The following is a 25216-nucleotide window of genomic DNA, read 5'->3' on the forward strand; positions in this document are numbered from 1 at the left end:
ATTGCACTTCGTCTGGTCTGAGGTGGCGAAGGCAAATCTGGCGATAGAGGTAACGTTCAGTAAAAACAAAAACGTAGTGAATTTGCGTAGTAACGCTTTTTCGCCAGAGCGAAAATACGCCTGGCGTTAGAGTGCGAAGTTGCGCTAGAGTCTATCTCCTTCGCTAGTGTAATTTTTGCCAGCGTTAGCCAGTTCGCTCTTTAGTAAATTTCCCCCTCAGTACTTAACCATGCAGCCTGTGGGAGCAGCAGTTTGTAGCTCTTAAGTACACCCACGTATGGGACAGATTTCAGATTTTAGTGCATTTTTAGACAAAATTTCACCCTGCGTGCTCAGACAGGTGAATTACAACTTTTGGCAATGCTTATGATATGGGACTGAATCAGCTGTTTCTCTGCAACTGGAAAATCACTGGTGAAGTAACCTTAGACTTAGCCTATCCAAAACAAAAAAAATCACCCACCTCCTATCACGTCTCTCTCTTTAGGGCTTCTGTACTTTACAGACCACAGGACAAGCCAGCAACGGAGGACCAATGCCCTACCTATTCCTAATGAGTCACATGACTGGGCAGTTAATATCAGCGGCTATACTTTGTTTCGGAGGGACAGAGGCAATAGAAAAGGAGGAGAGGTATGTCTGTTTGTTTGGCAGGATTTAAAAGCTTATATAAAGGAGGAGGTTATGTTAGAAAATGAGGGGGCAGAAGTCATATGGGTGGAGTTCTTTACCAATTGTAAAGAGTCCAGCAAATTAATTGTAGGCGTATGCTATAGACCCCCTAATGTAAGTGAGGAGGAGGAGGCTAAGCTCCTGATGCAAATAGAAAAGGCTGCTAGTTTGGGTAAAGTAATGATAATGGGGGATTTTAATTACCCAGATATTGACTGCAGCAACAGTACTGCCAGATCAGTTAATGGGAACAAGTTTATAAACTTATTGCATGACAATTTTATGGCACAGGTTGTTGAGGAGCCTACCAGAAAAAAATGCTATTCTTGATTTAGTGATCTCTAATGACACAGAACTTATAGCAAATGTGCAAGTCATTGAACCCCTGGGTAATAGTGACCATAATGTTATATCATTTAATGTCTGGTGCAAAAACAAATATATACTGGAGCAAGAAAAACCATGAATTTTGGAAAAGCTAATTTTGGTGCCTAGAGTGCTGTCCTACAGAGTATTGATTGGGGCATTACCTTTTCAGCTAAAAACACAGAACAGAAATAGTTGTCATTTAAAATTATATTAGATCATTACTGTTCTCAATTTATTTCCTTAAGGAGTAAATGTAGAAGCTCTAAGAATCATCCTGTGTGGCTTAATGCAGAAGTAAAGAAATAAATAGGAAAGAAGAGAAAGGCATTAAAAACTATGAAGCTGCATTTAATGAATATAAACACTGTAATAAATATTGTAAATCAGCAATCCAGAAGGCAAAGAAAGGAAATGAAGAGTTAATTGCAAATGGAGGTGAAAACTAACCCTAAAAAGTTTTTTAAATATATCAATAGTAAAAAGATAAGTGTGTTGCTCCATTAAATAATGGTACCAGTATGGTTGTAACAAATACAGAAAAGGCAAATGTGCTAAATCAGTTCTTTTCTTCAGTGTATACAATAGAGGAGTCTGAGTTCCTAGGCTCACTTTATAGCTACACTAATGGCTCAGCTCAATCTAGTCAGTGGCTGACTCAGGATATGATTCATATGATTCATAAAGCTTAAATAAAAAATAATGTAAACAAGGCCCCAGGGCCTGATGTCATACACCCCTGGGTTCTAAGAGAGCTTAGTTCAGTTTTAGACCAGCCCCTATTTCTGATTTTTTCAGATTCACTTTCATCTGGTATGGTGCCTATGGATTGGAGAAAAGATGATGTTATTCCAATATTTAAAAAGGGATTACGATCTGTGGTGGGCAAATTATTTGAAGGCTTGTTAAGGGATCACATTCAAAATTTCGTCTTAGTGAATGGCATTATGAGCAGCAATCAGCATGGCTTTATGAAGGATCGGTCATGTCAGACAAATTTGATTGCTTTTTATGATGAGGTAAGTAAGATTCTGGACAGTGGGAGGGCAGTAGATGTGATCTATTTGGATTTTGCCAAAGCGTTTGATACCGTGCCCCACAAACGACTGCTTTCCAAACTAAGGTCTGTTGGACTTAATGATATCATTTGCACATGGATAGTAAACTGGCTACAGGATCGAGTACAGAGGGTGGTTGTTAATGGTACAATCTCTATTTGGAGTAAGGTTCTTAGTGGGGTCCCTCAGGGCTCGGTATTGGGTCCACTTTTATTTAACTTGTTCATTAATGACTTAGGGGAGGGTGTTGTAATGTGAATAATGTATCAGTGTTTGCAGATGACACAAAACTATCCAGCCCAATTAATTCCATCCAGGATGTGTCATCCTTGCAAAACGGTCTTGACAAACTGGCAATCTGGGAAGCTAAGTGGCAAATGAGATTCAATGTTGATAAATGTAAAGTCATGCACCTGGGATGTAAAAATATCCAAGCCACTTATACCCTTAATGGGACTGCACTAGGCAAATCCATTATGGAAAAGGACCTAGGAGTCCTTGTAGATAATAAACTTGGCTGTAGCAAGCAATGCCAGTCAGCAGCATCAAGGGCAAATAAGGTCTTGAGCTGTATTAAAAGGGGCATAGAGTCACGGGAGGAAGGGGTCATTCTTCCACTGTATAGAGCACTTGTAAGGCCCCATCTAGAATATGCCATACAGTTTTGGTCTCCATCACTCAAACAGGACATTATTGTATTAGAGAGGGTACAGAGAAGGGCAACTAAGCTGGTAAAAGTTATGGAAAATCTTAGCTATGAGGAAAGACTGGCCAAATTGGGGATGTTCACACTGGAGAAGAGGCGCTTAAGGGTATATATGGTAACTATGTATAAATATATAAGGGGATCATATAATAATCTCTCTAGTGCTTTATTTACCAGTAGGTCTTTCCAGCTGACACAAGGTCATCCATTCTGATTAGAATAAAAGAGGTTCCGCCTAAATATTTGGAAGGGTTTTTTTACAGTGAGAGGTGTGAAGATGTGGAATTCTCTCCCTGAATCAGTTGTAATGGCTGATACATTAGATAGCTTTAAGAAGGGGTTGGATTGCTTTTTATCAAGTGAGGGAATACAGGGTTATGGGAGATAGCTCATAGTACAAGTTGATCCAGGGACTAGACCGATTGCCATTTTGGAGTCAGGATGGAATTTTTTCCCCCTCTGAGGCAAATTGGAGAGGCTTCAGATGGGTTTTTATGCCCATGCTGGATCAACTAGCAGTTAGGCAGATTAAAAAACAAACAAAAAGGTTGAACTTGATGGACATGTGTCTTTTTTCAACCTTACTTACTATGTCACTATGTATCTGCTGTATATTGTGAAATCTCCAGTTTTACAAATATACAGTACTCTGAAAAGTAAGTAAGTACTAAATCAAAGTAAGTCTTTTGCTGCTCTCTGGTGGTAATTAACCAAGTCTACACTATACAAATCATTGTATTTTTCATGATAATGAAGGGAAGGTATAAGGGTTCATTTGCAATGCCTGGGCCTGCGCCTTGAATTGAGTGCTGCCTGCATTAGTGGGTGGGGGAGATTGGTAGGTTTAAAGGTGGTGAAAAAAAGGGCCGGTTTCATTGTTTTCTGAAGTATCTGCAGTAGTATTATTTTTTTTAGATATTATAGTAGGATATTTTGACTGCATGCTCCACCTATTGCCATAAATTTTAAGGAGTTATTTGACGCCCAAATACTGCGACTTTTTCGGTTTGACGCACGAATACCACAACTTTTTTGGATTTGATGCCCGATTACTACAACTTTTTCAGAAACCCAGCACAAATTAGTATATCTTTCGGGACATCTGCCATTGTCTTTACATGAACTTGGCAGGTCTGAGTTGCAGTACTTTTTTATTCGGACACCCTTGGTTTTTAATAAATCACAAAGGAATTAAGGGTGTTGAGGGCTCACTCTTTTAAAATAACCATCTTTGATGGAAGCGTTGCCAGCCACTCTCACAAACTTACCAGCAAATATATTGCTGGTAATTTTTTAATACCTGCACCAGCCCTAGCTGATTATTTGCCATCTATGCCAGTAAATACTGCCCTACCCACAGACATAAGTCCCTGTACTCCAGAATGTAGCCCAGTATCTTTAGCAAGGAGTCAATTACTGATTTTTTTTCTGGATTCATGTTAGCAGTATAGTTCAGCAGTTATCAGAGAACTTTACTGAATCCTTCGCACAGCGTTAGGTCACTTTGCATGATAACACAGTCCAAGAACTGTTTCATGTCATAATGACAGAGTCCATTGTGTGATGGAATCTGCTGAGGAACAGCACAGGGCCTTTGGGGCTCCTGCAGAAAAAGAGATATGGGAAGCAGTGTCAGACAAAATATGTATCACTCATAACAGATTAACAAGACAATGGACAGATGACATAATATAGGACATTTTGAATGTATTTCTAGAGAAATTCAATGAAGACATATATGAAAGATCAGTAGTTTTAGACTATTTTGCTTCAACACTCTAAACAGGTTACAGCAATTGAGTTTCTTTTCACTGGTGGAATTAGTTGTGCCTTTATTTGACTAAAAAATGCATTGTGGGGACACATACTGGGTGTTCTGAAGAATCAATTGACAATATACTTGTAACATACTAGTTAGATGGGAACCAGGTGATGAGGCTGCAGGTTCAAATCTGACTCTTTAGTGAGCAGGAAAGCTCAGCTAGTCCCGTTCTCAACTACGCCCTTTGGGGCCCTGTATTTTCTGCTGTGATTCTAACTGAGATCCTACAAATGGCAGAAGTCAGATAAGCAAAAACGAGGTACAGATAAGGATCAGGATGGACGTGGTCAAAACAGGCAATGGTAAGGGGCTGGCAGCACGGATCATAGTCAAGTAACAGGAAAACGGGTCAAACCAAAAAAACAAGCAGTAAAATGGCTTTAGCAGGATTTGAGACAATCAGAAGCCATCTTGGGCAGGTAATAATGACTGAGCAGATTAACATAGGATGATTTGGAGCCAGAAACCTGGAAACAGGGCATAAAGGCAAAATAAAGCATAACACAAAACAAAGATGGTGCCAGAGGCTTCGAAACGCACAAACGAGCATGTTGTGATGTTATTGTGCATGATTTTATTGGGAAGCACATGAAATCTGATAAAATATGGTGAGTGGTGGTATTGATACCGATTGAAAGTGATATTGATTACCACTGAAAAGTACCCCAGGTTTTCTTCTGAACAGGAGCACTTGTCTGGGGTATCAAATAAGTGAATATAATCACTTGGGGTACCTAACATCTGGCACCCCCAGTGATTAAAAATGCAGCCCCTATGGCACTAGCCAGAATAAAAAGATTGTCAGTATTAGCCTGTGGGCCCATGTATACATCAAGATTTATGGTCCCACAGAGGTTTAATCCTGCATTGATTGGGTGGATTAGTGATACTGTGAAACCTCACATTTACATCCCCTGATTTCCTTCATTTAAATTGTTTTTTATGTTATCCCACCTATATATTATGCATAATACATTTCCCTGATTTTGCATTTTCCCCAGTTTTACACCATTTTTTTCTGGTCCCATGAAGAATGTGAACTGGGGGCTCTAAAGTACACTAAGTTCCACTATAATATCCTTGTGTTATTAGGGAGTTGCTAAAATGAATGCACTGGGCCACCATTATACATACATTATGGGGCAGATTTACTAAGCTCGAGTGAAGAATTAGAAATTCAAAGTATTTTTTTGGGTACTTCGACCATCGAATGGGTCAAATTCGAACGAAGTCGATCGAATCGAATGATTCGAACGATTCGAAGTAAAAATCGTTTGACTATTCGACCATTCGGTAGTCTAAGTACTGTCTCTTTAAAAAATGTGACTTTATGTGAACACTCTAATGTTTTACATGCATCTGTACCGCACTACAGGTTACAAAGTCATCTTGAAACTGACTAGTGCAGCTGGCTTTGCTGGTTCTGAGCTGCTTCCGCTGAATGCCCCAGTGAGTGCACCTCCAATGACATGTCCCACCGCTGACCCCACATCTACTCCCGCTGCAGTAGTAGCCATCTGAGCCATCAACCCAGGGCCCTGGGATGGAGCAGGGGCTGATGAGAGAGCTGAAGGTGGTGGATGTGCAGTGCAGGAATATGAGAAGGGGCATGGCTGTGTGAGAAAACAACAAAAGATAGATCAATGCGACACAATACTCACTTGCTGAGCAATTAACACACACCCCAAAAAATCACATTCCTAAACAATATTTACATTATTATAAACATGTATTTATATAGCGCCAACATATTTCGCAGCGATGTACATTACTACTACTACATTACAACTAATGTCTTGCATTCAGGGCTGTAATACAGCTACAGAGCTTTGGTGCAGAAATTATATATGACCCCCATTTTAACAGACAACTTGTTGAAATAATTCTGTATTTAAAGGCCACGTAGCAAAGATTTAAATCAGCTGCACAGCCTGCACTGCTGGTAGTTCTGCTGTTAATATCAAGGAAAGCTAGTGTAGTAACTAATTCATTTAATCAAGAGGGCTGCGCAATTTAATAGCTAAATCATTATGCAACATATTGTCCCTTACTTTAAAGGTCACCTTAATAGCCACATTTATACAATGACAATTGATACAACGCACTAAAATCAACTTTATGTTGGTACACCACAAACACTAGCAAAGGTCTAATAAACTTGCTTTTAATTCCACTTTTTATTGCCTAGGAGCCGTCTGAAAGGGTACACTTCGACCACCACGAGCCATTAGTACATCTGCTTGAATGTCAGCTGTCTAGGTGACAAACTTCACTCACGTAGCTTTCAAAGGACACTTTCTTGCTGCGTTACTAAGCATTCGTTGACCTGCTCTTTACTCGCTCCAGCCTCCTCCATCTATCTTTCCTATTCCTGTCATTCGTAACAACTTTTCAAAATACATTATTGTAAAAAGTTATGATTTTATAAGTATTTGTGAATGGAATTGCTTGACTAGAGTTGTGCTGACTTTTTCAATTGCAATAATATTTTCAAACAGCTTTAAAATAACTAGTACATTATTTTAATTTTTATTTTCCCATTTAAAATATATAACCATTTTGTGGTAAATATATTTTTACAGTAGTAATGCATTATTGATTCCCTATAAAGGGGGTAAGGACTGCTGATTATTCACTGACTTCTTATGGAATATTTACTATTAGCTAGCCATTTGGTTCCACCTACTGGCTAGCACAGGGCATTGAAGTTAAAAGTACGGTAACCAGTAATATTATGTAAAGTAATATAATAAAAAGCAAAAGGTTCACCCAGGTCTAGTTCTGTTAACACATAGCAACCAAGATGACCAGTACATGCTACCTTCTGATTGGGTGCTATTTTAAACCTTTGATTACATTACCTACATAATTGCATTCATGATCAGAAGGACAGAGAAAAAAATTAGTGTTCTTTTTAATGCCAAACTGAAAGACTGCACAAAAAGATGAGAAATTGCTACTAGTCTACTAACCTATAGCTACCAATTAGCAGGTAGCATTTTCCAGTCATTTGGGCAAAACAGACATCTGATAGGCTGATGCCTTACATAATAGAACAGGGCAAATGTTAAGCTTTACTTACAGACCCCTCATTCTAACCTCTTTGGTTCCTCTTTAATTACCTTACCCTGAAAGAACAGCTGTTTCAAAAACTCTTGCTTCCTAAAGCTACTGACCATGACTGTTTGAGGGTAAAAAGCCAATGATCAAGAAAACAGCCGAAGCGACGACCAGCAAGCTGGATAAATATGTGCGACATCCGAACCAAGATGGCGCTCGCTTGTGTAGAGTTGACCCGCCACCTCCACACCCTCCTGATCCGGCCGGACCTGAGCCTCCACAGCAACCAGAACCGACACTCCAGGAGGTCCTGCAGGCGATTCAGGATACACGGACAGCTGTTGAGGTAAAGATTGATACTAGGGTGGAGGAGGTGAAGATTGATCTGGCGATACTCCACCAAGATGTACAAAACTTAAGAGAGCGAACAGCGGAGTCAGAGCGCCGGATTTTGGATCTAGAGGACGCTGCAAGAGAGGTTCCACGTGCAATCACTGATCTTCAGAACCAGCTGAAACTTTGTAAGACACGGGCGGATGACCTAGAGGGGAGGCAAAGACGCAATAACATACGCATTGTTGGAATACCCGAAAAACAAGAGGGTGCTACTCCTGAACTGTACCTTCTCAGGGACCATCTGGGTGCCGACCATCACAGATGTTCCTGGTCGAACGGGCCCATCGTATTCCGTCACGCCAACCTCCCCCAGGGGCTCCCCCACGTACCATGATTGCCAAAATCCTTAATTACAGTGATCGAGATGCCATCTTGAGACTGATGCGCACCAAAGAAGACCTGCAGGTCGGAGATGCCAAGATTATGATCTATCCAGATTATACCATGGAAGTCCAGCGACAAAGAGCCAAATATACTGAAGTCTGGAGAAAGCTCAGAGAAAAAGGCATTCTCTACTCTACTCTACAATTTTCCCAGCCAAGCTGAGAGTGGTGGACGGCAACAACACCAGATTTTTTGTGACGCCACAGGAGGCCATGGACTGGCTGGAAAGACGATAAGGCCCCCATGCATCCTACCCACCCCTTGAGGTGCGCCTACCCTTGGGGGATTACGACTACTCTCCAGTTGAGGACTTGTGGCCTCGGGTTCGTGAGTATATACCCTCCTACTATAGTGTACCAAACTGTGCTCCTATTTACTGACTACCACCAGCTGATTTTCTGTGGGGACACTAACCAAATCCCAGAGGACTGAGGGCGAGTGCTTATGTTGTGTATTTTGTTTAACTAAACTGTGTTTATGCTATAGTCGCCATGTCACCCCTTTTCACCCTTACTCCTTTTTACACACATACAGCAGCAAGGTATTGACGCAAAGTAGAATCTTCCTATTTAAATATGGCTAAGGTAAATTTGGTTTCATGGAATATCAGAGGCCTTAATGATAAAATCAAGAGGGCCCTCTTATTCAATGCATTGAAACAATGGTCCCCGGTGATTGTATGCCTCCAGGAAACCCACTTAACAGGCCAAAAGGTCCTAGCGATGAAAAGGCGTGGATCGCACAGGCGTACCACGCCACCTTTTCCACTCATGCGAGAGGGGTCTCCATCTTAGTCAAAAAAGGCCTTCATTTTCTGCTTCATCAGATTCATGTGGACCACTATGGTAGATATCTTATTATGCATTGCATCTATTCCTTTGAATTCATATTGGTCAATCTCTATGTACCCCCTCCCTTCACAACGGAACTAATGGATACTGTAATGCAGAAGGTGGCGGCACTTCCAATAGTCCCCCAGTGCTGGATGGGTGATTTCAATAGTGGCATGACTCGTGTGTTAGATAAGATTAATTCAGCGGATACTAAATCAACCAAATTAAAGGCCTGGACAGACTCGATGGGGCTTCAGGATGTCTGGAGGGCCAGGCATCCTGGAACTCAAGTTTTTTCTTGTCATTCTACCTCACACCAAACTCTTTCGAGAATAGACATGGCCCTGACGTCCTCGGAGATGGCTAGCAAAATCAGCCACATTCAATATGGAACTAGGTCCATTTCCGACCATTCTCCCTTAATTATTACTATACAACCCTATATAGGTACAGGGGTTAGGAGGTGGAGGCTCAGCCCCCTGTGGCTGACACAGAAAGAGGTGGCGGATAAAGTTCAAGAGACGGCAGAGTCCTACTGGGCTGAAAACCAGGGCTCAGCCTCCACTATGCTATGGGATGCTTTTAAGGCAGTTTCGAGAGGTACCCTGATTCAATCCATAAATAGAGTGAGAAATAGGGCTAAGCGGGAGGTTCAGCAGGCATCCATGGATCTGGAGGAAGCGGAATTAGCATATATTGAAGCCCCCTCCCCTGAATTAAATCACAACTTAATACAGGCTCACACTAAACTGAAATGTAAAATAACAGCTATTACTCAGAAAAAGCTACTATATGCCTCCCAGAGAGGGTTTGAGCAAGGAGACAAATCTGGCAAAATGTAAGCCTATCTATCCAGAGTCACTAATCCACAGACGATCATCCATAGAGTGCTATCTGCTACGGGGAATCCGATTACAGATCCGCGTGAAATAGCGGACATATTTGCTGAATACTTTACAAATCTATATCGCTCACAGGTGACATACACTGATGCCCAGCTAACAGAATTTTTATTAGATATTCCCCTGCCTAAATTGAACCCTTCGCATGCGGAATTGCTTGACAGTCCCATTACACCAGGTGAAATTCGTGAAGTTATTGCTTCTATGACTCCGGCCAAGGCCCCTGGTCCAGACGGGCTACCCCTGGAGTGGTACCAAACCTTGGGGGAAAAAACACCGGCCACAATTTGTGAAATCCTAAATCAGGCCAACCGAGAAAGTAGACTCCTGCCCTCCTTTGTTAATGCACTCATTGTTCTGATCCATAAAGAAGGGAAAGATCCAGCACAATGTGGTTCATACCGTCCCATCTCCTTAATAAATGTAGATGCCAAAATTCTGGCAAAGGTGCTAGCGGTCAGATTGCAACAAGTTATTACACAGTTAATTGAACCTGGCCAAACCGGTTTTATGCCCAAGAGGTCCAAAGATGTTAATTTAAGAAGGCTTTATTATAATATGCAGGTCCCTCATAACAACTTGGGATCCAGGGTGGTGGTCTCCTTAGACTCCGAAAAAGCGTTTGATTCAATTGAATGGCCATATTTATGGGCAGTATTGGAGTCCTTTGGTTTTGGCAAACAATTTATTAAGTGGATCAAGTTGCTATACCGTAATCCCTCAGCTCAAGTATTAGTGAATGACTTCATCACTCCGTCCTTTCCTCTTGGCAGGGGGTTGCGCCAGGGCTGCCCCCTGTCGCCTCTCCTGTTTGACTTAGCGATAGAGCCACTGGCCACTCAATTTCATATTTCCACTAACCTAACTTGAAGTATGGCCGGATAGAGGAAAGGATCTCACTCTATGCGGACGATGTTCTAATTTATCTGGCGGACCCCGGTCCCTCTCTGACGGAAGTATTAAATATCTTTGCCCAATTTACAATATATGCTGGCCTCCGCATCAACTGGACTAAATCTGTGATATTTTCTCTAGACCCAGATTTAGACCCCCAGCTAGCAGCTGACTCCCGCCTTAAGTGGGTTAATCCTTTAAATATTTGGGAATTACCATCCATCTGGATCCCAAACAATTTGTACCCTTGAACATAATTCCCATTAACCATTAACTAACCACGGCACTGCAGGCTTGGGGCAATCTTCCTTTAACGCTCTGGGGCAGAATTAATATTGTAAAAATGGTCTATTTACCCAAGTATATATACCTACTTCATAACTCCCCAACGGTTATACCCAAACAAACCTGTAAGGCCATACAGGCTCTGATTACTCCCTTTCTATGGTGTAATAAAGCTCCAAGAATCTCGTCATTAAAGCTAATGGCTACATATACGAATGGAGGATTGAATCTCCCTAACTTTTACGATTACTATATAGCTAGCCAACTTAGTTACATCAACTGGTGGTTAACACAAGATTTGAGTAACCTTAATATACCTCTACAAGCCCGTCTAGTTGGATGCCTAGAAGCCCTTAGTAATTATATCCTTAGGAAACCAAGGGACTTGCCTACATTACCCCGTTGCATGAAATTTCAATAAAAAGAACACCTGTTAAAAAAAAAAAGCCAATGATCGCCAGCAAATTATTATTATAATCTTTATTCTTATCAGTAACATACACAGATTTGTTTTTAGATACATATAGGATCTAGGATCTCTGCCCAATGAAGTTACAATCTAATGGGAATAACACAAAAAACGTTTAAACGGAAAAAATCGCATTTCACATTGTGCTTCTTATTCTTCATTAGAATTCATTCAATTTGTGGGCACAAATCTAATGACTTTCTCAGTAAGACATTTTATTACATTCACGTCTATTCCTCCAGAAACCTGGAACCTAAGGCACAGAAATAAGTAACTTGTCTAAAGGGTTAAAGCAGGTATCATTATCAGAACTGAACACATGTCTCCCTGACTCATGTTCTATTGATTTTCTAAGTAGAAAAGAAGATTTGCCCTGGCCTGCCAGTCTTAGTTGTGGAAACCTGGCATTTTGTCGCATTGTGCCAGGTTTTAGTTCAGTTGTAGTTTTACAACCACAGTTTGTAGTTCAGCCAGAAAATATAGCCCAGGGGCTTATAAGAGACCAGAGGGCTATGGCAAACAAGCTGCTTTGAATTGCATTCATAATAATAATTCTGGGCCTTGCAGTAAGTTATAACAAAGACACATTGCACACATACACAATATTAGCATGCTATAATTTTTTACCTTAATTATGAAAATTGAGAACTTTGCACCCTGTCCCCTTTCAGCAGAAGTGTCCAAATTTTACTCATTGGAGGTCTACTTTTAGTGATGTTGTCCCATTATGATCTATGTCCCTAAAAGCAATGTTAGTATTTTGTTCCATGGACAATATTACTGGAACAATAATTGTCTAGGGCATATACATGACTGGGTTCTGATAAATGCCCTCTTCTGAGCAGTTTGCTTTATTTTCACTGGACCATTTCAAGCTAAACACATATAGTTACATGGTATGTGAAATGCATTTAATTGTATTAATACTATTTGGCTATATAGCTTCAATAGCAGAAATACTGCCTGTGTATTAAAGTCTTTATAAGGAAAGAGTTTTGACAAGATTCAGAAAGGACACATTTTCCACTGTTGTAATTTTCTGTCCAAGATAGCAAACCAGCTGGTTTATGTAAATACTTCAGTTTCTGTTATTATTGATCTGGTAAGATATATACATCATCCTCTTCCTTGTTCATATTGTTCATCTGACCAGACTCCGTGTAACTATAGTAGACATTTTGCGTGTTAGTATAGATAGGCTGGTCACCATCAGTTACATCGCTTTCCAGATATATGTCATCTTCTCCCATTTCATTGCTAAGAAAGACAAAGGGGTATAGAATGTTTTATTAAGCATATTGCACAAACACAAGTAAATACAGCGAAATCTCAATTTTACATCCCCTGATTTTAAGTTTCCCCTCATTTTACATTGTTGTTTTGTGGTTCCACCTATATATTATGCATAATACATTTTCCTGACTTTACATTTTTTTCTGGTTTCCTGAAAACCTAAAATGGGAGTTCTACTGTATCTTATAAAGTTCTTATCTTTCCAGTATTAAACAAACAATGCAGTTTTACAATGATATTACGTGATATGACTGTGGCCACCTGATAATATATAATATCACCCATTCAATGAGAATCAGAAGGCTGTGATGTGTAGATGAAATGGGCTTCGTGCCACCAAGTGGATGAGCTTGCGTGTTACTGCTGATATAAAGCAAGCTCATTGTACAAGAAATAACTCACAAGTAGCATCAGCATCCTGTCTAATGCAGGTCTCCATGAAGCTAAGTTCATTCATAATATTGATGCTGAATTTCAATTATTGTAATTTTTCCCATTATCTGTGTTGTTATCATACTATATAACATTACTTTGTAAACTGTCGACTGCACTGTTATCCAAATCTCTACCTGCTGATTATAATATTAGAGACCTATGGGCACAGTAACCTAATTGTAAAAGAACGGTTGAGATAATGATCCAGTACTTAATTTATAATGTTGAGGGCCCTCTAATCCTCCTGTTTCATTCTTTAACCCCTGTCTATTTATTAAAATTCCTCTTGTTTTTATAATATTACTGTAAAGTGCTGAGTAACCTGTTAATAAGGTACAATGATGGCAAGACTGCAACAGGAAAATTCACTAAAGACTTACTTGATTATTTCAGAAACAGTAACATAACCTTTAGGTATTCCAAGAGATTAAGACTGTATTACATTTTAATTTTCATGATAGTTCCCCTTTGAGAACACCAAGGTTGTGACGTTCCCTGAAGAAACTGGTATAAATGAGTAATTTAAGGAGGCATTGGACAATGCGGGGCAACCTGAAGATCGTGGATTTCAGAGAATATGGAGTCAAAGCCTGGAACTGGCTCTGGATAATCACGCCATCATGGTAAGGTAGAGCTATTTAACATTAAGGGGCAGATTTATTAAGGGTCGAAGTGAAAATTAGAATGAGCATTTTCTAGTTTATTTTAGTGTAAGTCGACTAGGGAATAGTTAAAATTCTATTTGAATTTTGAAATTTATCATGTACTGGCCTTTTAAGAATTAGAATTTAACTATTCGCCACTGTAAACCTACCGAATTGCTGTTTAAGCCTATGGGGGACATCCTGAAATCAATTTGGAGTTGTTTAGAGACATCCTAAAAATCAAGGTTTTTTTGGTTAAAAACTTGAACCAAATTCGATTCGAATTCGACTCGAGTTTGCGGGTCAACCCCATTCACCCAAAATTGAAAAATTCGAATTTTTTTAGAACATTTTCAATTGTTTTTTTTTTTTTTAATTTCGAGTTCATGGGAGTTTATGCGAGTTTTACAAACTCCCATGAACTTGAAATTTCACCCTTGATAAATCTGCCCCTAAATGTTCAGTCAATAGATATTATTCTTTTACTGAAAAAGCCAACCAGGCACCTGTGTGAATATCCTGAAAATATGTCCTGTGACAAAAAATATTTATTTGTGCATTCTGCCTGGTGACTACTGTTAATATGGGTGATTGCTATGGCTACTATACACCCATTGCTTAGAACAGGGGTCCCCAACCCTTCAAGCCACTGGTTGGGGATCACTGGCTTAGAAAATATTTTCAACAACCAAGTTACCGGTTTCCAGCCTGCCATCTCCTTTGTTCAATGAAAGTGTACGGCTTCTCTTGATCTGGATGCCATTGACCAATAACGACATTCTCATAATCCTTCCCTGGATGCATCGTTTGATTTGTTGCTGGAGATATGTTTTCCATATTTCTTGTCATATAACGTGGCTGCCCATGAGCAGGTGATTTGTCTGCATTTTTGTTGCTTTCAAAATTAGCCTCTTTCCTTTTCTTAGAACAAATGAAGTAAGTCATTCCTCCCACTAGTAGTGCAACAGCCACAATGGGAATTACTATGTACAAAGCCAACAAAACACTTCTGCATTCTTTTTGATAGAAGGCTTCGATGTCAAACCTAGATGATCCTTTCTGGCATATAAAAGAACATTCTGTGACATTGTGACAAAACCTGTTTGCATTCATTGTACTTTGTACAACTGTACATTCGCAATTAATACTCAAGTACTTAAGACTGGGGTGAAAAACACTAGTGGGAATGGAGGATAATGGATTTCCTACAAGATTCAAACGTTTTAAAGCGGAAGAGTTTACCAAAAACATTTCTGGTAGTTTTGAAATCATATTGTGAGCAAGGATAACTTCTTCCAGTAAAGCAGCATCGTATAGAAATGTTTCTGGAAGTATTTGAATGCTGTTGTAAGACATATCCAGAGAAGTCAGTTTGTTGTATGTTGAGTTTGGATATGTCTTCACATGCTTGATGGAGTTTTTGGTCACATTCACGGTTTGCATGTTACTACAGTTGCTAACTTCTGACCAGGAGAGCTCAGTGCAGTTTTCAGTCACCGTAACTGACTGGCCGCATTTTACAGAGCAGAATCCATTGGCATATGTTAGACAGTAGAGCAGCAGTGTCACTGGCAGTAGAATCTGCATTGTTTCTATCTGGAAGGCAGAACATTTTGGTTAATAAAAATGTCTTTTCACATTTAAAGGCCTGTATATAATGGTTTACACTGAAAAACAGGTATAAAAATAACTTGCATATATTTCTAGTAGATGTGAAGTAATTCCAGATGATTTCAAATGATACTTGCTGATCTCCATCAAACCTTCAACAAGACCTTTCTTTTTTTTTTTTATATGAATTCATATATTACATATTAAGGGGCAGATTTATCAAGGGTCGAATTTCGAAGTGTAAAAAACTTCGAAATTCGACCATCGAATGGCGTTACTTCCATATTCGAAGTCGAAGGTTTTTTTATCGAATTTGGGCATATTTGGTCAAGGTAAAATCGTTCGATCGTACGATGAAATCCTTCGAATCAAACAATTCGAACGATTAAATCGATCGATCAAACGATTTTTCTTCGACTTCTAAAAACTTAGCCAAGTGTTGGCTATAGGTTCTAGGAGGTCCCCATAGGCTAACATAGCAATTCGGCAGGTTTAAGGTGGCGAAGTGTCGAAGTCAAACTTTTTTAAAGAGACAGTACTTCGATTTTCGAAGTCGAACTTTTTTACTTCGAATCGAAGTCGATTTTAGGCCTATTCGATGGTCGAAGTACCCAAAAAATAGTTAGAAATTCGACGTTTTTAAATTTGAAAATTCACTTCGACCCTTAGTAAATGTGCCTCTATGTGTGTGTCTAGTTGGGCTTTACCATTCTGTGTACGGTTTTCAAACATAACATTGGTTAGTAATTATGTTGCTTCATTAGTTAAGGGAATTCAAGGATTCCTGATGTAGTTATAAAGGAGCCTTAAGATCAGGAATCCAATCCAAGTGTCTCAGCTGCTAAAGTTATTCCTTCACGGCTCTGCATTCATAGGATTGCCATGGCTTTTGTTTCTGTATTACAGTTTTGTAATTATACGATCATTTATTCACTACTTCTGTTTGACCCTAGGTAATGTCTTCACCATCTTAATGGATGGAACATGGTTGGGCCACAGGCAATCACTTAAACATGATTCACAGGCACAGAAAGAGGCATGCGTAGGTACAAATCCCAACAGGGAGTCCTGTACTTCTTCCTTCTTTGATCACTGTACTTTATACCTTTGTCAGATTAATTATAAAATGACAATTTTTGCATCTAGCACTGCACCTTTCAATAAATCGATATATGCCTAGTGAGAACATATGCTCATCTTAGGATGTCTTTTTGTATGCAGGGGACAACATCTTATTAGCGGAATGTAATGAAAAATATGTGACAACTCCTTTGCGTGAATTCAATATAACTTTAGTGAACTTATGAAAGTATTAAGCAACCCCTGTCTGCCAGCAGACCAAGAGTGCAGTTATCATTTCAGCAGTATATCGAGGGATTTATTTACTAAACTCCGAATGCCAAAAACCTAAATGGAGAAGCCTTTCAGGAAGTTCGTGAAAGAAGGAAGTTATTAAATAGGAAAACAGTTAAAACATTATGAATCCATTAAAGCATTTAGAACAATGTACAGTTGATCAGAAATCAGTTACAATACTGCTGAAAGAAAAATCTTGCTGTACAAAAGTTTTGCTGTGGGTGGATGGATGATCAACTAAGCCAATTATGACAGATATGTAACTTAACCAGCAAAGTGTGCTAATAGTGGGGCAATGCTTTTCAAAATACAACTAAAGGTGGCCATACACGGAGAGATCCGCTCGTTTGGCGATGTCGCCAAACGAGCGGATCTCTTCCCGATATGCCCACCTTGAGTATAGTAATGGGCGGTCGGATCGTGGGACCGCAACAACGAATAGATGCGGCCGCGATCCGACAGGATTTTTTGTCCCATCTGATCGAGATCTGGCCGACTTTCGGCCAGATCTCGATCGGGGAAGCCCGCCGGGGGGCCCCATACACGGGCCAATAAGCTGCCGACACGGTCTGTCGGCAGCTTTTATCGGCTCGTGCATGGCCACCTTAAGTCTCATTCAAGGGTGATAACTGAAAAAAGTGCAACTTTTTTTGTACACTGTGTAGAAACAAACAGTATCATCTTTATTGAGACATGGCACTGTCTGTATTTAGCATTGCTACATACTGGTGGGACAGCACATGGGTGGGACATGGGTGTCCCCTGGTATGAAAACCTTGTGCATCATTCAGGACTTTGCTCCTTGTGCAGATTTTTTATATGGTGCACGGCAATAAGTTTTGTAGCAATAATTACAATAAAAGTATTAAGTGCTTAGACTCTATGGGGTACAATTTTACAAAATCTTTTATTTCCCTTGAAATGTCAGTGGCCACACTCCAAACAAGGAGGAAAATCAGGGTGAATTTCCAATCTGCACACTAGCTATAACATGTCATTCTCTATGTAAGAAGAAGAAGAGATCTAAATTATGGGAGCGAATGGTCTTTTGGTGACTTGCTTACTTTTTCTTGCAGATTTTTTAAAGAACTGGATATAAAAAGACAAGGACAATTCTCAATAAAATTCCATGAAAGGTGGGAGAATTTTTGAAGAATATTTTCACCCGCTTTGCATTAATTTACAGCATGACAATTATTAAGTTCTAAAATCAATATTAGTAATAGAGGCATATTTATCACTCTTTTAGGGTTTATTTAATATTTCTCAAAATAATAAACAAAACACCATCTACAAAGCACATGCACCAGATTGTAACTACCTATACTTGCACTGTGAACCTCTAATAAATGAACTGTGCTCAGCTGATAATTTAAGCATGCTCCTTACATTTGTCTTTTGATTAGCATTCATATAAACATGCTTCCAAACACCTGGCACTAGACAGCAAATGCATGTCAAAGAGAGTGAGACATTCAGAGAGACAATAAGAAACGCACAGATTCTGGCACACACACACAGACCAACACTGAGACAGGAAAGGACACATACAAGGACAGAGAGAGATAGTGAGAGGTGCATCTCCATTATTTATAAAGCACCAACAAGTTACGCAGTCCTTTACATGAGTTTACAATGAACAGGGAACAAATGGTGACTAACAAACAAGAAGAGTTTACAGAGTACAATAGAGTGGCCTACTCACAAGCATTTACAAACTAAAGGTCAGGGTACAATTGAGACATAAGGATTTCAGAAACAAATTTGTGATTTATGATGCAACAATGACTGATTAATTAAGGGACATTGAATAAGCTTCCTTAAACAGGTGGGTCTTTAAGGAGCGCTTGAAAGTTTGGAAAGAAAGAGAAAGTCTGACAGCTCGAGGTAGAGAGTTCCAGAGAAAAGCAGAGGCCCGAGAGAAGTCTTGTAGATGAGAATGGGCAGAAGTGATAAAAGGAAAAGAGAAGCAAAGGTCAGAAGCAGAGCTAAAGTTTGCATGAATTAGAGTATTTTGAGATTAGAGATGAACTATAGGGAGGGGCTTCATTGTTAAGGGCCTTGAATGTGAGTGTTAGTAATTTGAATTTGATTCTAGAGAAGATTGGGTGTATACATAATCAAATATTGTTTACAAAAAAAAACAAAATACCTCAAAAGAAAGTCACTTTACCAACAGCAAGTCTATCTAGAAGCTATAAACTGACTTTTTAAGGAGAACTAAAGCTTAAAGGAAAACTATACCCCCCAAACAATGTAGGTCTCTATAAAAAGATATTGCATAAAACAGCTCTTATGTAAAACCCTGCTTCATGTAAATAAACTATTTTCATAATAATATACTTTTCTAGTAGTATGTGCCATTAGGTAATCATAAATAGAAAATTGCCATTTTAAAAAATAAGGGCCGCCCCCTGGGATCATAGGATTCACTGTACTCACAAACATACCAACAGACCATACATGTTAGGTCACATGAGCCAATTAACAGACAGACTCGTGTCTTTTGCTTCCACACTTCTTCCTGTTACAGTTAGAGTTGAAGTATTTCTGGTCAGGTGATCTCTGAGGCAGCACAGAGACCATCACAAAATGGTGGTTCAAGGCAAGAGATGTAAAAGGGCAATATTTACTTAAATATATATTCCAGTTTGGTAAGATTCTTTAATATGTCACTTAATATTATATGAACTATCTGTTGCTTAAGTGTTCATTTTGGGGGTATAGTTTTCCTTTAACTAAAGTAGGCTAGAAATGTTGTATGTTATGTTTTGGGATTCTGTACCAGCCCAAGGCAACCATGGCCCTTTAGCAGGGAAGATGTGTCTATTTTTGAATTACAGGGTTGGAGGCAAGTTTTGGCTGCATATAAACCAGGTGCACTGCTAAACAGAGCCTCAATGTTGGTTGACAATCCACATAGGGGCTACCAAATGGCCAATCACAGCACTTATTTGGCACCTTAGGAACATTTTTCGTGCAAGTGTTGCTCCCCAAAAACTTTTACTTCTGAATGTTGCTCACGGGTTCAAAAGGTAGGGGATCCCTGCTTTAAAGGGTCTAAGTGAACATTGTGTTATCATTTATAATATTAGCTTAGTTATGTCACTAGACTCACTGAAATATATCAATTAAAATAAATAATGTACACCAACTGTAAAAACACAAGAATATTAGAAGCCACCAGCGAGTTACAAGCACTTGGCCTGGCACTTTATGCCTTTATACAGTCACAGCAGTCCTTTTAATATCCTTTTAATAAAAAGCACAGTACAGAAAGGGATGTACCTACATATTATTGAGCTGATATTTAGTTATATCATAGGACATAGATTGATACATTGATTGCAGGTTGTTATTGTGATATTATCAAGTAAATCACATGAATGCACTGCTACTAGAATAATATCTACAGTAGGACCCTGATTTTTCTGCTTGGGACCATGAACAAATCTGTGTCAATTCCTGAGAAAATGTAAAATCTTGGAACCAAAAATTCACTCACACAATTACATTTAGATACTGTTCTATACCAGGCAAGCATTAAAAAAATCATTTGGTTTATAGAATGATTAATCATTAACATAAAAGACTGTACTGTACTTTTGCAGATGTCCATGCATGTTAAGCTGGCCATAGATGCAAAGATCCGATCATTCGAGGACTTCCCCATTTCCTGACCTGCCACTAACCATTCAGATCAAATAAAGTAGAAAAGAACAGCCGATATTCTGCCCCTGACAGTGACAGTCTCCCACTGAAGATCGTCAGATCGGCAATACATGCAGAGATATTATTGTCAGCCGACAGAAATTTTCTAACCTGTCCGATCGACTGAACGACTGATCGGCATGGCACGACAGATGTCGGGACATTCCACACACGATCCGAAAATTGTACGAATCAAGGATTCATACGATCGGATCTTTGCATCTATGGCCATCTTAAACACAACAGTGGGGTTTCATCATCTGGAATCATTGTGCTATTGTTATTGTAGATTAGCAGTGCACTTACAGATTTTGCAGTTCATGTAAAGAGATATGACTAAGGTGTTTGAACTGTCCTACCGCTGATATCCAACACATGATGATATCTGTCCAGATCATTTCCTCCACATACACAAACAAGTTATCATATGGAACCTTGTATTTGATGACTATGGTTTGATTAAGGATTTGCAAGTTATCAGGAAGTTCTGCATATCACTAATTCCTTCATACGGTATATCTATCCTGATTAAGTACAAAAGCTGATGTACCAAGTAAACACAAAACGGAAATGATACAATGTCGTTTAACATAAATGTTCTTGTAAGAGCAAGAGTGACAGTAATACTCAGTACATTTCTTCCTCTTGTGCAAGTTGTGACCGTTATGCAACTGAAAGAAAGGCAAGATCTCTTTCCCGTTTTACAGGAAAGAGATATTTGAGTTGGTTGACAACAAGGACAAATTAATTTCCTAAGACTTATAATAGAGAGCTCTGTTCTTTTTATACACCTGAAATTCCCTAAATTGTGAAAATAATGCTTTTGTTGATCCATAACAATGATCAATATGCAAATTCATTTGGAAAAATACAAATATCTATGTGCTTGATCCCTGAATAAACAGTAAAGCCTTGATTTCACACCAGGGTCAAAGTGTGATTACAGGCTCCTTAATAAAATGGGGCAGAGTGCAAAGTGCATAAATCAGGAACAAGCCACAATGTTTTATCCTGACTTGAATGAGCTCTTACAAGTGCAAAATGGAGTGCAATGATCTGTGCTCCCCTCATGAAACCCCCCAACAGATGAGGGTGTCCCTTTAAATTGATAATTGATAATTTGAGGTAGTTCAATGTCTTTCAAAATCCTAATAACAGGGTTTATAATCAGAAGCTTTTCCCTACCCAAGACATGGTGCATCGGCACATGGGATTATTAAACCTTCTATCAAAGCTGATGGCACATTCATGGTTATATTGCTTGTGTGATTTTTTTTAACGTACAGGTGACAGCAAACACTGATATTATGATGTACTGGACAAAGAGGGAAAAATAAATCAATAATAGACACTAGTTAAACATAGAGAATATTTTCCCTATAGGGCAATGATACATGGGGCTACTAGTAGCAGCCACTTGTCACGGCTACAAAATAGAGAATAGTGATAATTGCCTCTGCTATGATGCTCTATGGGGCAAATTCACTAAAGTGCGAAGCGCCTAACGTTAGCGCAAATTCGCCAGCGTCATGTCATTTCGTTACTTCGCCGATTTACTAACGGGCGCTGGTGTAAATTCGCTAGCGAAGTGGACCTACTCTAGTGCTATTTCGCACCTTTACGCCAGGTGAAGTTGCGCTTTGGCGAAGGGTCAATGTAACTATGCTAATTCACATGCGCATTTTACTGAACGTTACCTCTTGCGCCAGACTTGCCTTCGCCACCTCAGACCAGGCGAAGTGCAATAGAGTATATAGGGATTCCTTTTTTAAGGGTGATAGGCTGAAAAAGATCGGAAATTTTTTGGGGGGTACCCTCCTTCCCCCCTACATTTCCTAACATATGGCACATAAACTATACAGTGGGCACATGTGTAGTGCAAAATAACAACTCTATTTTATTTTAGGAAGGTTTCCCAGGCTTGTGTAGTGTAATGTATTTGCTGCTACATGTACGTCCATTCAAGTTTAACTTGGCGCCATATGCAAATAAGGCATCGCTAGCGTAACTTCGATTTGCTTGACGAATTAACGCTTGCACAAATTCGCTACCGTTCGCCTCCCTGAGCGCAACTTCGGATTTTAGTGATTTAGCGGCGCCCTGGTGAAAATTCACCTGGCGAAGTGCGGCGAAGGCGTCGCTAGCGCATTTTCGCTGCTTAGTGAATTTACCCCTATGTGTTTTAGTATTCTCAGTATTGTCTATGGCAGGGTATTTTTGGCATTTTGTGGCTCTGTGTGTCATTGCCCTTAACTCTAATTGATATTTTATCAAAGAACAAATTCCGGCTCAATGATGCTGGTTAAGATAGATTATTGTTAGTACCATGAGGCAGAGTTAAAACCTTGCTTCATGCAGCGCTTTATTAGGAGCCGCAAAAGACTGGCATATGAAAGAGCTGACTATACACTTTTTCAATTTCATTGCTATAGTGTAGATATACATTAGTCATTCACCCATCCATCTTAGTTCATGCACTCACATAAGTGCAGAAGGATGAAAAACTATCATTTTGCATGTGTATAAATCAAAGCTGTTTTTTAAAACAATTTTAAATAATTGCATGAAATGTATGTATTTAAAATTAGCATCTGAGCAAAAACCAAAGTATTAGTTATATAAATTATAGGTGCTTGTAATAAATTAATAAACATAGAGCCATACATGAATTAATGTATATTCTAAGTTAATTAAGATAAAGTAATTGAAGTATTGGTACAAAGTTGAGACATATGATTAGTGATATTCAAATTTGCACCTAGGTTAATAAAGCTCTCACTAGTCACTTTCTCTTTGTTGCACAAGTCATTGAACTCTCTAAGTAACTAATTTTAACCTAAGAAACACATGTGAAAAAATGCAACACCTTTTCCATTTCTAAAAAAATCCACCGGTGCTACTGAAAAATATGTTTAAAGTGTATAGGGACAGCGAACACACATATGTCTATCTATACACTTTCATTTATAAAAACATTATATATAAATCTTAAGATTACTATCACTTTAGATATAATGCTTATTATGCTTGATACTCTAGTTAAATAAGTGATCATTTTTCATAACAAACTTTCTACTAGGAAGGTAATGTTTCCGCAGTTCTGAGATTTAATTGCCCGCTCTGTAGCATAAGGACCAGGCTTCTATTATCTTATACCAAGATTACAGATCAAAATATGGTCATAACAGTCACTCCTATAGGTATGGAAATATAAATAAAGAAAAAATAAACATTTAAATCCAAATCCCAACATCATGGTTTGGGATTGACCCTCTCATATACTGTGCTGTATTCTCACCACAGTTTTAGGGCAGCCTGTCATTTTCAGTTCCAGTTTCAAATTGTTAACTCCCAACTTGGATGAAATTCCTAGCCACCTCTACTTTCAGGGTGCTTGATTTGTTATACATTTCAAAAAATGGATCCCGAGTTAAACCTCAAAGTTACCTTGAAAGCTATCAAGACTGCTGAGAGTAATTTGACTACAGTGTGGATGCAATTTTCCCAGGTTGGTTTACCAACTTTTCTGCTTAGCTTGAACCCCCCTCCCCTACTACTGAATGTTGCACAAAAAACAAGGGCTCAACCTGTAGTGACTTTGCCTTTATCCACTACCATGTGCACTTCACATAGGCCTTACCATTAAGAAACTAAACGATTTTGAGTTTGGCATTATATGTCCCATGACAATGACAGGTTTACATTGAAAGTTATCGAGCCTGCTGAGAGCGACTGGACAACAGTTTGGAATGTTTTGGAATGTTGCCATAAAAGCCAGTTTTTGAACTGTTGGTAAGCTATCAATATATCCCATCATTTTCTACTGCTTTTTACCGCTTTTCTCTTAAAGACTTACCTCTGAGACTGGTAGCTTTTATAATGTTTGGGAAATTGTTCTCCTCCAACTGTACCTTCTAAATATGTTCTGAAGTCTATTTTCACTCCTAGCACATCAGATTCTTTTCACAAAAAGGAAGCAAAAGCTGTATTGCAAAACATTTCATACTTCTCTTTTCTGCTGTATCAAATCGGCTACAGAAAGTAAATGTTAAAATGTAACAAACAGTTAGTTTTTGTTTCAGAAATCCCATGACATGACCAGAAGAGCTCAACGACAACCATTTTCTATCACAAATTCTGTTTGTAAAAGGACATCCAATATGCAAAGTGCAAGAAATGTATTCAAGGCATCCAAGGCTTACATGCAGAGAGTAGAGCACCATTGCAATTCACTCTGTATGCAGGGTTGCAGTTGAACCTCAAGGTTCTCAGCTAGCTTGCATGTCAGTCCAAAAAATTAGAGAGTGCCTGGGCCACAA

The 25216-nt window shown here is 39.1% G+C and overlaps 1 protein-coding gene and 1 pseudogene across 1 annotated transcript; both read right to left on the bottom strand.

The window, feature by feature from the left end:
• Positions 1-4209: 4209 nt before the first annotated feature.
• On the bottom strand, positions 4210-6918 carry LOC108706306 (annotated as a pseudogene).
• A 4925-nt stretch (positions 6919-11843) lies between these two features.
• On the bottom strand, positions 11844-24876 carry LOC108706902. The gene is made up of 3 exons (XM_018243697.2): positions 24754-24876; positions 14917-15815; positions 11844-13104 (listed from the first exon to the last, which is right to left on the bottom strand). Exons 2-3 carry the CDS (start codon positions 15804-15806, stop codon positions 12939-12941), a joined length of 1056 nt encoding a protein of 351 aa, XP_018099186.1. The 5' UTR covers positions 15807-15815; positions 24754-24876; the 3' UTR covers positions 11844-12938.
• Between the last annotated feature and the right edge of the window lie 340 nt (positions 24877-25216).

This window comes from Xenopus laevis, chromosome 1S (assembly GCF_017654675.1).
Source record: "Xenopus laevis strain J_2021 chromosome 1S, Xenopus_laevis_v10.1, whole genome shotgun sequence".
NCBI lineage: Eukaryota > Metazoa > Chordata > Amphibia > Anura > Pipidae > Xenopus > Xenopus laevis.

What these genes read in the sequence shown, in the direction of transcription:
- LOC108706902 (XM_018243697.2), bottom strand. Translation starts at nt 15,806, where the DNA reads ATGCAGATTCTACTGCCAGTGACACTGCTGCTCTACTGTCTAACATAT. An exon ending in AGATGGCAGGCTGGAAACCG is followed by an intron (nt 13,105 to 14,916) that starts GTAACTTGGTTG and finishes TGTCTTTCTTAG; the next exon opens with CAATGAAATGGGAGAAGATG.